This window comes from Gallus gallus, chromosome 4, assembly GCF_016699485.2.
Source record: "Gallus gallus isolate bGalGal1 chromosome 4, bGalGal1.mat.broiler.GRCg7b, whole genome shotgun sequence".
Lineage (NCBI taxonomy): Eukaryota > Metazoa > Chordata > Aves > Galliformes > Phasianidae > Gallus > Gallus gallus.
In genome coordinates this window covers 17,147,489-17,160,448 of record NC_052535.1, presented here as the reverse complement: position 1 = coordinate 17,160,448, position 12,960 = coordinate 17,147,489, and the positions used below count along the sequence as shown (strand labels likewise).

Here is a 12,960-nt window from a genome sequence, read left to right as displayed (position 1 = left end):
AAAGAGAATGCCATTGCCCAACTTCTTATGGTCCCTTCAGAAGCTGTGGTGCTGCAAGCCAGGCCCTGGCTCCCGCCCCTGCTCAAGGTGCTGCCACATTCCCAGACCCAAATTTTCTCATCCACAGGGAGCAGACCTTGGTCTCATGTGTTCAGTGGAGAGCAGCCTTTGGGTACAGTTTTTAATCTTTGTTATCAGTATTCCTTACTTGCTTTTCCAGTGGATGTCTAAGTGATCCACACCGTAGCACAGAGCATTTTCCTTGGCAGCAGAGCAGTGAGCTGCGCTGCTCCTTCCTGCTCCTGCCATGATTAAGCAGCTGATTCACTACCGACATCCTTACAAGATGACGAGATTGAATTTTTTTTCTCCCAGTATAAAATAAATCTAGGCAAGGAAATAAAGGACTCTTTCAGAGGCCACTTGGGAGCTTTCAGACCTTTTACAGGTAAAGATACCAATGGTTCCAACAACACAGTACCCCTACATGTCTCCTGGCTTCACACAAACTATACAACCCCCCCCGAGTTTCCATCTTTAATTTCATAATATTCAATATCAGAATGATAATCTCACAAATAACAGACAGTTACACAAGAAAGATTCTGTTTTTGACAGAAAAATAAAATAAAAACATATATGGGAAGGCAGAAACTTCCCCAGACTGCTTCGTTTCAAGTGGGAACCAAAACGTGATCACAGCAGACCACAGCCAGGAGATGGACTCTGAGATGCAAGGCGTGGCTGCGTGCTGGGGGCCCGGTGCCGGAGCAGCCTGCCCACTGCTAAGGCTCACAGCACAGCAGTCTGGAGCAGCAGGACTCAAGGGAGAACAGCACCAGACAGCTTCTTCCGGTGCCGCTGCTCTTCCCTTCTGCACCCTGATCAAGCAGCATGGCCTTTTCCTTCCTTCCTGTCTTATTTCTCCAAATCAGAGCAACGCAGACCCAGTGCCCTACTTTATCCCTTAGATTGTTCTTCACAAGGAAAGACCACTTCCTTAGGCAAGTCCTTACACCTCAAAGCATGCACAATGCACGTAACATATTACGGCAGACAAGGTTTAATTGCTGCAGTTTCGTGGCCGGTAGGCCTGCTTTGACACCACGGTGACAAAGGTAACAGTGAAAGCAAACACCTGGCGGCCTGGCTACTTCACACCTCTGTGCTGGAGAGCAGTGCTGCACCAGCATGTGCTGGGCTCTCACACACCCCAGGCCAAGTTCAGCCATCGCCAATTCCAGTTGTGCCAGCTGCCTGTCAAACAGTTTTGACGAAGAAAAAAATAACCATAGGACAGAAGAAGCAGGGCAGAGGGAAGGCAGTAGCAGAGTCAGCAGCCATCTGATCTGCAGCAGGACTTGAAAGCAGGTCGGGAAGAAGGGCGCAGCAGACGGGGACAGATAGACAAACCAGGCTGCTGCTGGGACAACACTGTCTGGTTCCCAGCAGTGCTCATTTCTGCTTTAGGAAACATGGCTTTATCGAGATTACCATCATAAAATAAAGAGAAGCCCAAACCTTATAGACTTGTCCATATGTCCCATTGCCAACAACTTGCACCAGTTCAAATATTCCTGCAGGGTCCTGCAAAAAGCAGAAAAAAAAAAAAAGAACATCACTTGCAGCAAAGCAAACACATCATAACGGAGCGCAACTGTTCACAATCAAAATGAAAATGCCTGTGGCATGTCTCTTAATGGTGTGTATTATACACTAAATGGGGAAATAACTAAAAAATAAGAATTCAAGAAATATATTTCTATTAAAGTTTCCAGTCAAATTGCTCGAAATAACTCAGAAGATTCAAAGCATGGCAATACAGTAGATGGAACAAATAAATGGGAATGCGTGAGGAATACGAGCATTCAATTGAATCAGTTAAGCAGTAGAGTAAGCTTTAAAACACAAAGTTAGTCTGGAGGCTGAGCTGCTGTCTTCTGCTATGAAACACTTGGCATCAGCAAGGCAGCAAAGGAAAGAACCTCCGTAATGGAATAGAAAGGTGCTACACAAAGCTCAGGCCTGACTGCCTTTCAGAAAGGAGATGGAGCATCCCAAGCAATACAGGAACACCACACAGGCTGAGAATGCTCAGCTGGCTGCTCTGCAAACATAACAAGGTGAATTTGAGCAATGTACTGAAGTCTTGGCTTTGAACCCAAAATAGATAGCTGTTAGTTTTCATGAAAGATCCACATGCCAGCAGTCAGTGTGCCACATGAGCCAGTGCACGTCCTGCTGGTTGAGCATCAGTTACCCCAATGCCAGCCAATGTAGCACCTGCCCGGTAATGAGATCCCACAACCTTGCAGATGGAGGAGGAACATCCCATTGCAAGGCAGGGGCAAGGAAAAGTTTGCTCCTGCTTGAGTGAGCACATTAAGAAATCTGTACCTTCAGTTGAAACTCACTTGAGATCTTTATAAAAACACTAAGAACTCAAGAGACTAGTTTGCTGGTTTCTCACTGAGCCATTTATCAGTCCTGTTCATTTCTTGGGATGATTTCATTGCGAGATGTATATAAAGTATTATTAGTTCCATGTGTCAGTTTTACCACATCTGTTTCAGCAATCTGTCGTGTCAGTCAATGCCTATCAGTACTGCTGAGGGATGTGATACAAAAAAACAGCCTTTATCTCCAAACTTCAATTTCTGTGACCCTACATGGAAAACTTTTTTTTTTTTTTTTAATGGTAGCAAGCTACTTCTCCACATCACTTACATGTTATTATTTTAATACAAATATTGCCTTCTTCATATCTCATCTGGAAATTTTTACTTACAGAATATCCCAGAGGAAATATGTCAGTGTTTTTCTGAGCAGAATCTGCCCTCCCTGGCACGACTGTCATGATAAATGGCAGCAGCTTCCACTGCCAGGGCAACACAACAGGGACTTCCACAACTTCCACAAGCCAGGGAATTTGTGAGTTCGTTTGACTTTTGTCTTCAAGTTAAATGAGTTTTAATCTTACGCTTCCTGGACTATCAACTACACAAAACATTTTTTTGCACCAGGGCCTCCTGGTGCATGACGTCCCCGTGCACGACATCCTACTGCTCACACCGCTCCCCTGGGAAGCTTGCTCTCCGTTCCTGCCCCTCTCCATCAGAAAGTAGTGCTGCTGAATTGCAGTGCGTGCAGGGGGCACAAAGCCTGGAGGAACCTGAAGTGCATTTTTCAACTCAAAGGATGTTACCATCCCTCTCACTTAACTGATGGCCCTGCCCTCACTTCTCCTCTGCACTTATTTATTATGTAAATACAATCATTTCACGTGCCTCAAAATCAGCTTCTCACTCTCCCTCCACTCCATTTGATTCTGATTTAGCATCCTAATAGCTCACTTCAGGAGGCTTCAGACACTCCAGGAGAAACCCAAACAATTACCTAAATAAACGCTAGCATTAACTTTAATATAGCTGAAATCCTCCCCATCCTCGCTGGCCAATGGAGCACTAATGCTGCTAGCCTGCGCAGCTCTGAGCACAGCCAAAATACTTGGCCATTTCCCTTTTAATCAGGATGCAGGAGTGAACTGAGCCTTGTTAAGAGAATAAAGGATATTAATTTGGGCTCTCACTTCGGTCCTTGGACTGCCCTTGTTTGCTTGGCCACCAGCATAGCATCCTCTGCTGGCAGAGCCCCCACAACCAGCCAGCTTCCTAATTACCTGGGAGCTAGCACCACTGCTGCTGCAGTGCTTCCTCCCAGCTAGCATTTGGGACCCATGGTCCACCTAACCTTTCCCAGCCAGCCCCTGCATGTCACCAGCTTCACTCTGACAGATGCCAACACCTTGGCCTGGACATCCATCACTCTGAGGTTAATTATTGTAAGGCACAGCATCATATGGTGGGCTTCTCACCTTCCTGCAAGTTCTCAGCAGAGTGCTCCAAAGGCAGCAGCACAACTGCTGGCATGGAGGCACCACAGCCACATCCACTACCACTGCAAGGTGAAATGAAAGCCCACATGTGCAGCAGGAGCCCATCCAAATGTGCTACCTTGCAGGTAACAGGAGCCAGGTGCCCGAAGCCCAGGTTTCTGCGCTGGGCACCTGGGCAATCAGTGGCTTTTTAACCACCTGACTGCCCCAGCGAACCCTCACTTGGAAAGTTTGCAATTGCCACTGTCACAGAGCAGGGCAGGGCTGCACCAGGATGTTCTTGCAGCATCTGCAACTGCAGCCCAAAGCGTCTCAGTTCAGGGAAAATGACAGGCCACAGCGAGCACCCTCTGGGGCAGGGCTAGCTGGTGCTGGAGAATGGCCTGGCTGCAGCTGGCCAAATGTGCTGCTCTGGGACCCAAGGGTGAGGGGAAGCGAAGCAGCTGTCCCTGCTTGGTGTGCGTGGGCCTGGCCCCCACTGGGTGCTGAGCACAGCCCAGCACTGAGCGCATCCCCCCACCAGGCCTTGGCCCCTTCTGCTGTGGACCAGGCCCACACTGCGCAGCCTCAGGGAAGCTTCTCCTTGTACAGGGCTGTACACGAAGCCTGAAGGCTGCCCGCAGGACGTTCAGAGCTTACTTTCTTATCACTTACTGAAGGGATCAGATTCAGCTGCTAAGCCCAGAGACTCGCGCTGCTCTGAGCAGAGCTGGGCTAAAGCCCTACTCCCAGCCAGCAGCTCTGTGCCAACCCCGCGGGTGCTCCCGATGCCGCTGCTGCCTTTCTCTCTCTGCCTCCTCTCTGGAGCACCCTCCCCACCATGTGATTTTGTGCAAAGCCTTTTCCCAACCCTCTTTCTCTGGTATTTTTAGCCAGCAGCTCGCTGCGCTCCCTCCGGCCGCGTTTCGCCCCAGCCCAACGCTTCCCCGCGCAGTGCCCGCACGGCGCTGTTCGCCCGCGGCCGGGGCTGTCCCGCCGGTGCGTGGAGCAGCGCGGGGCCGTCACACATCCGCGGTGCGGCTGCCAACGCGGCCAGACTTCAGGCAACATTAAAAGACAGAGAGAAGCGCACGATCACAATGAGAAAAACAGAGTAAAGTAGGCGCGGGCCGACTTCTTAGCTCCACAGCCTCCCTCCTAGCGCTATTTTCTCCAGCACCCCTAACGTCCTGCTCGCCGCCCCGCCCCGCCGCCCTTACCCGCAGCGCGGCCAGGTCGATGCCGTCCAGGCTGCGGGCGGCGCACTCCCGGGCCATGGCGCCCCGCGGCCGCAGCTAACGGTCCGGTCCGGTCCGCCCGCCTCGCCTCAACCCGCGCCCCGCGGGCGGCCCGCGGCGGCCCGGCCGTGCTCCGGCGAGCGCAGGGAGGCGGGCATGCCCGCGCCGGAACGCCCTCCCCGCTCAGCGGGCCGGGAGGCAGCCCCCGGGCCGGGCGGCCGCGAGCAACTTTCGCGGAGACATTTCCTCGGGCAAACTTTGCGAGGAAGTGACGCGGAACGGCGTGCCGGGGTGGGGGCCACCTGCACGCCACGCGCGGCCCCCGCCCCGTGGGGGGGTGCGCACGCGCCGCCCCACGCGCTCTGCCGGGGCGGTGTGGCGGGGGAGAGGCGCGGTCGGGGTCCGGCGGTGCCTTCCTTCCCTCGGAGCGCGACCGTACGGCAGCCCCGGCCCCGCGCCGCCCGCGGGCCCAGGTGTGCTCGGCGCCTCAGGCAGGGTGGGGGCTTTCCGCCCAGCGTCCCGCTTCTGGCTGTGCGTCGTGCGGGAGGCGGCTGTGCCACAGCCGGAGCCACCGCGCTGCCTGGCCCTGCAGCCACAACACGCCGGCAGCGGTTCTGAGTTTTCATTACAATTAGAAAAATCTCAATAAGGAATAGTCATACTTGGATCGCAACTGCACTGCTGCCTCTGCTCTCCCCCATCCTGGGGGCCTGTGAGACCACTGCCAATGTCCAAGAGCCCCATGGCTCAGCCTCACGGGAGCTCACTGGGCAGCAAGACAGCATAAAGAAGGGCAAAAGGGCAACAAGCAAAACTTAAAAATGCTAAATGAATAATAAAGAAATTGGAGCAATAGCAGGGTAGAAGAGGGAAAAAGCAGCAGTTGCAAAGTAAAACCCAAGCTAAGGGTCACTGCATGCAGCTGGCAGTGGAGCACTCCTGTGCAGCCACAGCCCTGGTGACAGCCCCACTAGTGCTGCATGCATGCAACGGGTGTGAGGTGTGGAAAGGGAAGTGCAGTACATGGGGACTGAGCTTCCTTCACTTCCCCTAAGGGAACTCTGTGCCCATGGCTGCAGAGGCTCCCCAGCCTGCTGCCGACAGCAGCAGCTCAGCTGGCATGTTGCCTGCTTCCTCCGGTGTTGTTTGTGCCCTCACTACAGGTGTGAAGTTGGCAGGAAAAGGAAAAAATAGATAACCCCTAACAGAGCAGGATTTCCTGCCTGCAGGAAGTAAACAGCTTCTTAAACGTTGGTTTCAGCCCGCATTGGGCAAACTGACTCCTTTCAGCATTTCTCAATCCTCTGAACTGTAAAATTCAGAGCAACTGTCATTCAGCAGAGCTGGACACCAGGGGTGCTCCCTGGCTCCAACCCACTGCTCTGCACTGGAAGTCTGGGAACCTCAGCACTCAGCCGGGGACAAACCCTGCTCCAAGCCCCGTGCCCACACTCCCCATTGCCCAGGCAGAACGGGACTCCTGCAGGCCCCAGCACCAAGCATTCCCAGAGAACTTTGCTTTGCTGGAAGCACTCTGACTTCCTGGAGAGAAACCACATCCTGCCTCTGGTAGAGGTGCTGCAGGCTCTAGGGCTCAGGGATCGGCACCTTCCCTTCAGAGTACAGATCCTTCACAAAATTCCCTGCAACTTCTTCTGTATGGCCTGGAGATTTTAGACAGATTTTCAGAGCACAGCCCTTAGTTGAGAAGTGGCAAAGTGATTCCAAAGCATGTAGAACCTCTGGACTGCACTTCCTTCTTTCCCAGGAGCTCTCTGCATTGCTTAGGAAGAAAAGCCAATGCTTTCCCATCTCACGCTCTCACAGGCTGCCTGGTAGAACAGACTCCCTTGGTAGCCCCCAAGCTGCCCAGTGCTGACCACAGGAGCACCACATCCCAAACCTGCAGGGCTCCTGCCTGCCTCCTGCATTCATGGCTATTTACAGCACCATCCTGGAAGTGATTTATTGATACTAATGGCCTCTGTGAACTCCTGGAGTACAACATCTCTGCTGACAGCAATCCTGATTCAGCAGGCCAGCCACTGGTTTAGAAGCCAATCCCTTCCATTTTATTTATTGTGTGATTTCTTGCCATGGATGGCTGTGGAAGGAGTTCAGGAGCAAGACTACACATCAAAACCAGTACAGGGTTGTGCACAGCCTGGGTCTGGTTGTGTGCTGTCTGAGCACTGTCTGTGCTGTGTGTGGAGCCTCATTGTGTCGTGCCTTGGAGAACACCTTCAGGGCTCAGCCAAGCTGCAGCACATCCCTGAGATGGCCAGGGAAGGTCTGAGCTTCATGCTGGGGGCACCCACTTGTTTACCTCCCTGTTTAAAGGGTGCTGAAGCAAATGTTCCTCCTGCCCAGCCCAGTTTGTAGCTTTGTGCTTTCTGGGACCCACCCTGCTTTGAGATCACAGCAAGATGTCTTTGCAATGGATTTTTGGATCAGGCTCTGAGTACTTCTTATGCTTTCTGCTATTTGAACTAAAGAAAATTCCTCTTCTTTCCAAATGCGGCCAGTGAGCAGCATGCAAACCTGGCTCTGCCCTCAGCCCTGTGCTTTGCAAGTTGCTGCATGAGGACTGAGGGATAGGGCCACTGCTGCCGGGGGGCCAGCAATGCAGAGACCCAGACAAACTGAGTGGCCACTTTCCACGTGGTAGCACAGACAGTAGTTTGCAGCCCTTTAAAAATTAAATAGCATTGTCAGTTCTTGGCAGCCACAGTAGTTTAGCTGCACAGGATATCCAAAAGGAGACCAAGCAGCTTCCTTCCCCAGCAATTCCTGAATGGATGGGGCGAGGTGGAAAGAGTGCCTCTCACTGCTGGACTGCGGCCAGGACGCCCACTGCACTCCCAGGGAACCCACATGCTGCTCACTGGGACTCCTGCAGAAATTCACATCCTTTCTAGTGGCAAGCAGAGGCCTGCCAGCAGCACACCCCACACTCCAAGAACCCCTTCTCCAGCCTTGGTGTAGCCCTGCTGGCAGCACACCCCACAGCACTATCCAACTTCCGCAGCTCCTGGGCAGCAGTGCTGCTGTGGGCAGTGCTGGTTTGTACAGGCCAGCACACGTCCCCGTCACCCTGGCAGCACCAACCCCTCCGGCTAGGAGAGCTGGAGCTTTGGGAATTATGACATTCTGCATTTTTGGCTTTTGGATTCTCAGTTTCAGAGCCAGTTGAATCCCTGACTTTGTGTCATAACACACAAATCACACCAATGACCACGTTCCTGTGTAAAAGCTATTTCTACTGCACTGCCTCTCCATTAGAATTTTTCCTGCTCCTGTTTTCTTTCCTTCCCCACTGGGTATTTCACCTCGACTGTGTGCCTGAACACTAACACAGATCTGCATGCTATGGCAACACTGGTGCATGCAGCCTGGCTTGCAAATTTGCAAAATTCAGAACAAGATGATTTATGGAAATAAACTAAACTCATACATTTTATACTGCTGCCGTCTGCTGAGCTACGGGTTATTCCCTCCTTTCATCTGCAAAGTTCTCTCTTCAGTCAAGTGGCAACCGCTGTAACTGCTTTGCAAGGAACGGTAGCTATATGTTACTGGGTCATCAGATCCCAACGGGTTTTATGAATACCATAATGAATTTCAGCCCAACATCTGTCTGCTCTCTGAAACAGATGCAATTATGGGAAAAAATAGCTGCTGCCGCTTTGCAGGCAGATTTCTGAGAAGGAAAAAAAATAAGAAGAAACAAAATACAAAGCAAACTGACATGGCACAGTTTAATCACTACCACATTAAATTTAATCAGTAAAAATATAACGTGGCATACACCCAGCTCCTTTTGTGGAAAGAGAAGACGAGATGTGGCAAATTCTCTGACACACAGAGGGTTTTTTGACATTTAGAAAATCTCGTAGGCACAACTTTGATTTTGCCAAACAAATGCTGACCTCGGGTGACTCAGTTTGGGGTTCCCTTTTATCCAAGCCACTGAAGTTTGGTGGTTAGCTAAGAGGGAACTCGTCTCTGAATCACCCTTCATTTGAGGGAACTGTCAGATTACAAAAATCAGTAAAAATAGAAAAAATGGACACGGAGCCTTTGGCTTCAGTGCGGGATGTTTGGTTTTGGTTTGTCCCCTTCCACTCCAGAGGGAAGAAAAATCCACCAACTTGAGGGCTTTCGTGTACTTACAGAAAAACCCCAACCCTTAACTTTTTCCTATCTTTTTAAACTTCTCAGTGCCACACGTCAGCCTCAGTGCATTCTCAGCAAATTGAACAATTGAACAGAGCTTTTTTCTGTCATGTTGCAAGCCTAACTTATGCGTAAAATTGTGTAATTTTGTGAGGCACACCTTCAGCTACAAAAAAAAGCTTACCTCATTGCTCAAGTCCAGCCACACATCTGGAGTTCCCAAGCCCCCTGCTTCTCCTTTCTTAGAGGAAAGAAGAAAAAAAGAGAAGAAGAGGAACTGTATTTTAGGAGGCCTCCTCCAGCCCTTCGGAATAGAACCTGCCCTCTGTGACCCATCAGACATCTCCAGGAAAGTCTCTCACTCCAATTTCCATTCAGTTCCAAGCTGCTTTTCATCCTGGTACTTTGGCAACTTTGAACATTGCAAACACGCTTGGATGCCCCAGTGCAGTGCCGGAACCCTTTAAATCCTCTTATTTTCTTCAGGGGAAATGCAGTCCTGTCTCTGGGATGTTGCCTAATTTTGTATTTGTGTGTGAGTGAGACTGCTGGATAGGGAAGCTCATATGAGCCTTGAGCAACGGTGTTTTCTTCCAACACTAACTCATGAATAAGTCTGTGCATTTTCCTGCAGATCCCTGCCAGCCCTATCTACACGTTTGCAATCTTAGTGCATTAACAACCAGTGCACAGCCCCCAGCTAAGTTTCAGTTCTGCCCACAGCACAGTACTCAGCCTGGAGCAGGCAGCGCCAATGCTTCGCTGCACCCCATGGTGCATGGGGTGGCAGTGGACAGCTGCAGCAGCCTTGCTGCTGTGTGCAGCAGCTGTCAGCTGAGCCTGTAAACATTTTAAACATTAAATGTGATAGGTTGTTCAGTGGCTTGGGAAGCACACTGAGTCTCTGTTCATCTGCCAGTCATTTACCAATATCAAGTCCTGGATGCACCACAGGGAAGGAACACAACTGTGAGAGCAGTTCAAGGCTGGCTGTGTTCGCCATTTTCAGTTGATGACCTGGAAGCAAACACTCAACAATTGCTGCTTGGTTCCCAGAGGGCACAAAGGCAGTGAATGCCTTGGTGCCACGCTGTGCTGGGAGTTGTGGCTGCGTGAGCAGAAAAGTCAGATGCTCCCACTTGGCTTTGGTGAGATGGGTTCTTGCTCCAGTTCCACTCTATGCATTGTGAGAAAGGTGCTGCAGGCTTGGACTCAGTGCAAGGAAGTGGTTCAAACATTAACAACCAGGGACAAAAGTGCTTACTGTGCCCATCTTGAGCTGAAGTTCTTACCATATTGAAAGAGCAGTGACTTGATATTTTCTCCCAAGGAGAAAATGGTGGGCACTTCAATTACAAAAGACACACTGAGAACCAGGAGTTGAAGCAGAAACCAGGCAAAGAACCAAAGCAGAAACAAAGGCTGCATATGTGGACAGACCAGTCGGTTCCCATTTCTGAGTCTCTCTCTGGTTCCTAGGGCAAGGAGGAATGCTCAGAGCCCCCCAAGGACAGTGGCTCCCAGCAACTGCCCAGGCTGCTCCCAAGCTTCCAGCAGGGAGAGCTGGGGATTTCAGCCAGCTTCCCTTTTCACAGTGGCTTAAGTTCTTTATGGAGTTTAGCTCCATAAACCAATTAAGCATCTTTAAGTCCTTGGGCCCTCGTACCTTCTCCGAGCAGTTTGCGTGCCAACCCTGCTCTAAGGAGTGAGAACTGAGTTTGCCTTTCCGGAACCTGAGCTCTGACAGTGCCATGGGCAGCAGCCTCCAGCGCAGCCCAGAACTCCCCAGACCCACGCCAGGCACTTTGTTCCAACAGCCTCATTTCTGCTGGCAGATGCTTACAAGTTTGGAAAATGACAGTTTCACCTTTAATTTTTGCTTTCCAAAAGCCCTAATTCCAGGTTACCAAGTCATAGATGGCACATGAGTACATATACCTTACTCAGTGAGAGTACAGGAAAAGCAGCTATCTTCCTCATTCCCATGCCCAGTGCGTTGTGCAGGCACAACTGATGTGGCTAGCATCACATCTCAGAGGGCAGAAGTCACACCAAGTCCCACTCCAGAGCCAGCCCTACCTGCCCTTTTTCCTATCAATGGGTCTGTTCTAACAGAAGGGAGACACTGATACAGTCATCTGGTATTTGAATATGAAAGCCTACAATCAAGCCTCTAAATAAGTATCTTTCTTTCTTTTGGTTTTTAAATAGACAAATTAGAAATATCTTGAAAGATGGAAAACCACATTGTAAGATCCTATGGGAATACCCATCACCAGCCCCCTTGGTTTCCCATAGGACAAATCTTGCATAAGTATATGCAATTGCATAGGAAGTGTATAGGTTTGCATGATAAACATATAAATAAAATCACTGCACATCTCCTGCTGCAGCTTTCATAGACACTCTTTTTATGCAATTACCCTACATCGTTACCTCATGCTAAGATACAGTTCTAACTCCTGCACAGGCTGAGCAGCAAGCTGTGATCATGGTGTGGCTCTGTGAGTGGTTGTGGATTAGCAGTCAGTTACCACTGAATCTTCACCATGACTGAAAACCTCCACTGACCACCCAACCTGTGGCTTCCCACAATGGGCCCAGTCCCAGCACAGCACTGGGTATGGTGTGTCATGAGGTTTAACCACCACCCTAACCATGAGACTTCCCAGCCTGACATCCCCCCAAAAGAGGAGCGCCCTCAGCAGTTGCTCCCCACAGATGCAAATGATATTTCAGACAGTTGAGCTTGCCTTCAATCCAAAGCTCCACAAGGCCACACAGTTCCTGCTGAAGCCCCCTCAGCACACCTGCCTGTGACCCAAGCCGCACACACCCATCACACAGCCAGGCACTGTCCTGGTGCCTCCAGAACAGGCATCACCCCAGAGCTCACATCATGGCCCATACCGAGCTCTGATTGGGCAGAGGGACACAGCTGCCAGCAATGTGTACAAAGGGGAAAACAGCTGTGGCTGGCTGGCACTGATCTGAAGCTCTGCCTTTTCCACAAAGCCTTTGTATGGACCTCTTGCAGCTTGAAGAGAGAAGAGGTGTGGAGGGTGTTTCTGTATAGCTCAAGGACAACTGGAGAGCAGTTGTGGCTATTGCTAATATTTTGCTGTGTGCCCACTTGCTGTGTTGCAAGAGGAGCTGCAGCATCGTGCAGCAATGCCCTCTGCTGCTTTCTGCTCTATCAGTTCCAAAGCACCCCAGCTGTAAGTGGTTTTATTTTATTTTTTTTCTCTTTAAAAGAAAAACAACCCCCAACTTGCAGTTTAACTCTGTCATATCGAACCCTTTTCTTCTTGTTCTCTGGACTTGTGCTACCCCGTGGAGATCAATCGTTCTCTCTGCCCAGACATGCCTTACGACATTTGCTGTGTTTTGTGGGCTGGGGCTGGTCATGCTTCTGTGAACAATGCAGCAGAGGCCCATGTTTGTATTCCCACTTGATTCTCTCCTTTTGGCTCATTTGATGACTCTCCCATACTGATGCTAGCTGTTTCTTCAGCCATATTTAATCCCCCCTGAGGCCTCTTCCACTTTTCCAGTGCATATGCTGGCATTAAATTGTCTGTTCCCCTGTCCTAATTTCCACACTACAACCGCAGGAAGGATAATCATCATTTATCTTTTTTTTTTTTTTTTCTTCCCTCTTTGCTGTGTCCC

The 12,960-nt window shown here is 50.5% G+C and overlaps 1 protein-coding gene across 4 annotated transcripts in view; it reads right to left on the bottom strand.

The window, feature by feature from the left end:
• NRK (Nik related kinase) overlaps window positions 1-10,043 on the bottom strand; it is a 102,438-nt gene extending 92,395 nt beyond the window's left edge. For 2 of the 4 annotated variants that reach the window (XM_040698858.2, XM_040698859.2), the window contains exons 1-2: window positions 9,473-10,043; window positions 1,522-1,587 (exon numbers count right to left, since the gene is read on the bottom strand). In XM_040698858.2, the coding sequence (XP_040554792.1) occupies window positions 1,522-1,587; window positions 9,473-9,631 (225 nt within the window). In that variant the 5' untranslated portion in view covers window positions 9,632-10,043. Of the gene's footprint in view, window positions 1-1,521; window positions 1,588-5,094; window positions 5,227-9,472 lie in introns of those variants that run through there. The other 2 variants (NM_001031126.3, XM_046940040.1) reach the window with 2 other exon arrangements.
• Between the last annotated feature and the right edge of the window lie 2,917 nt (window positions 10,044-12,960).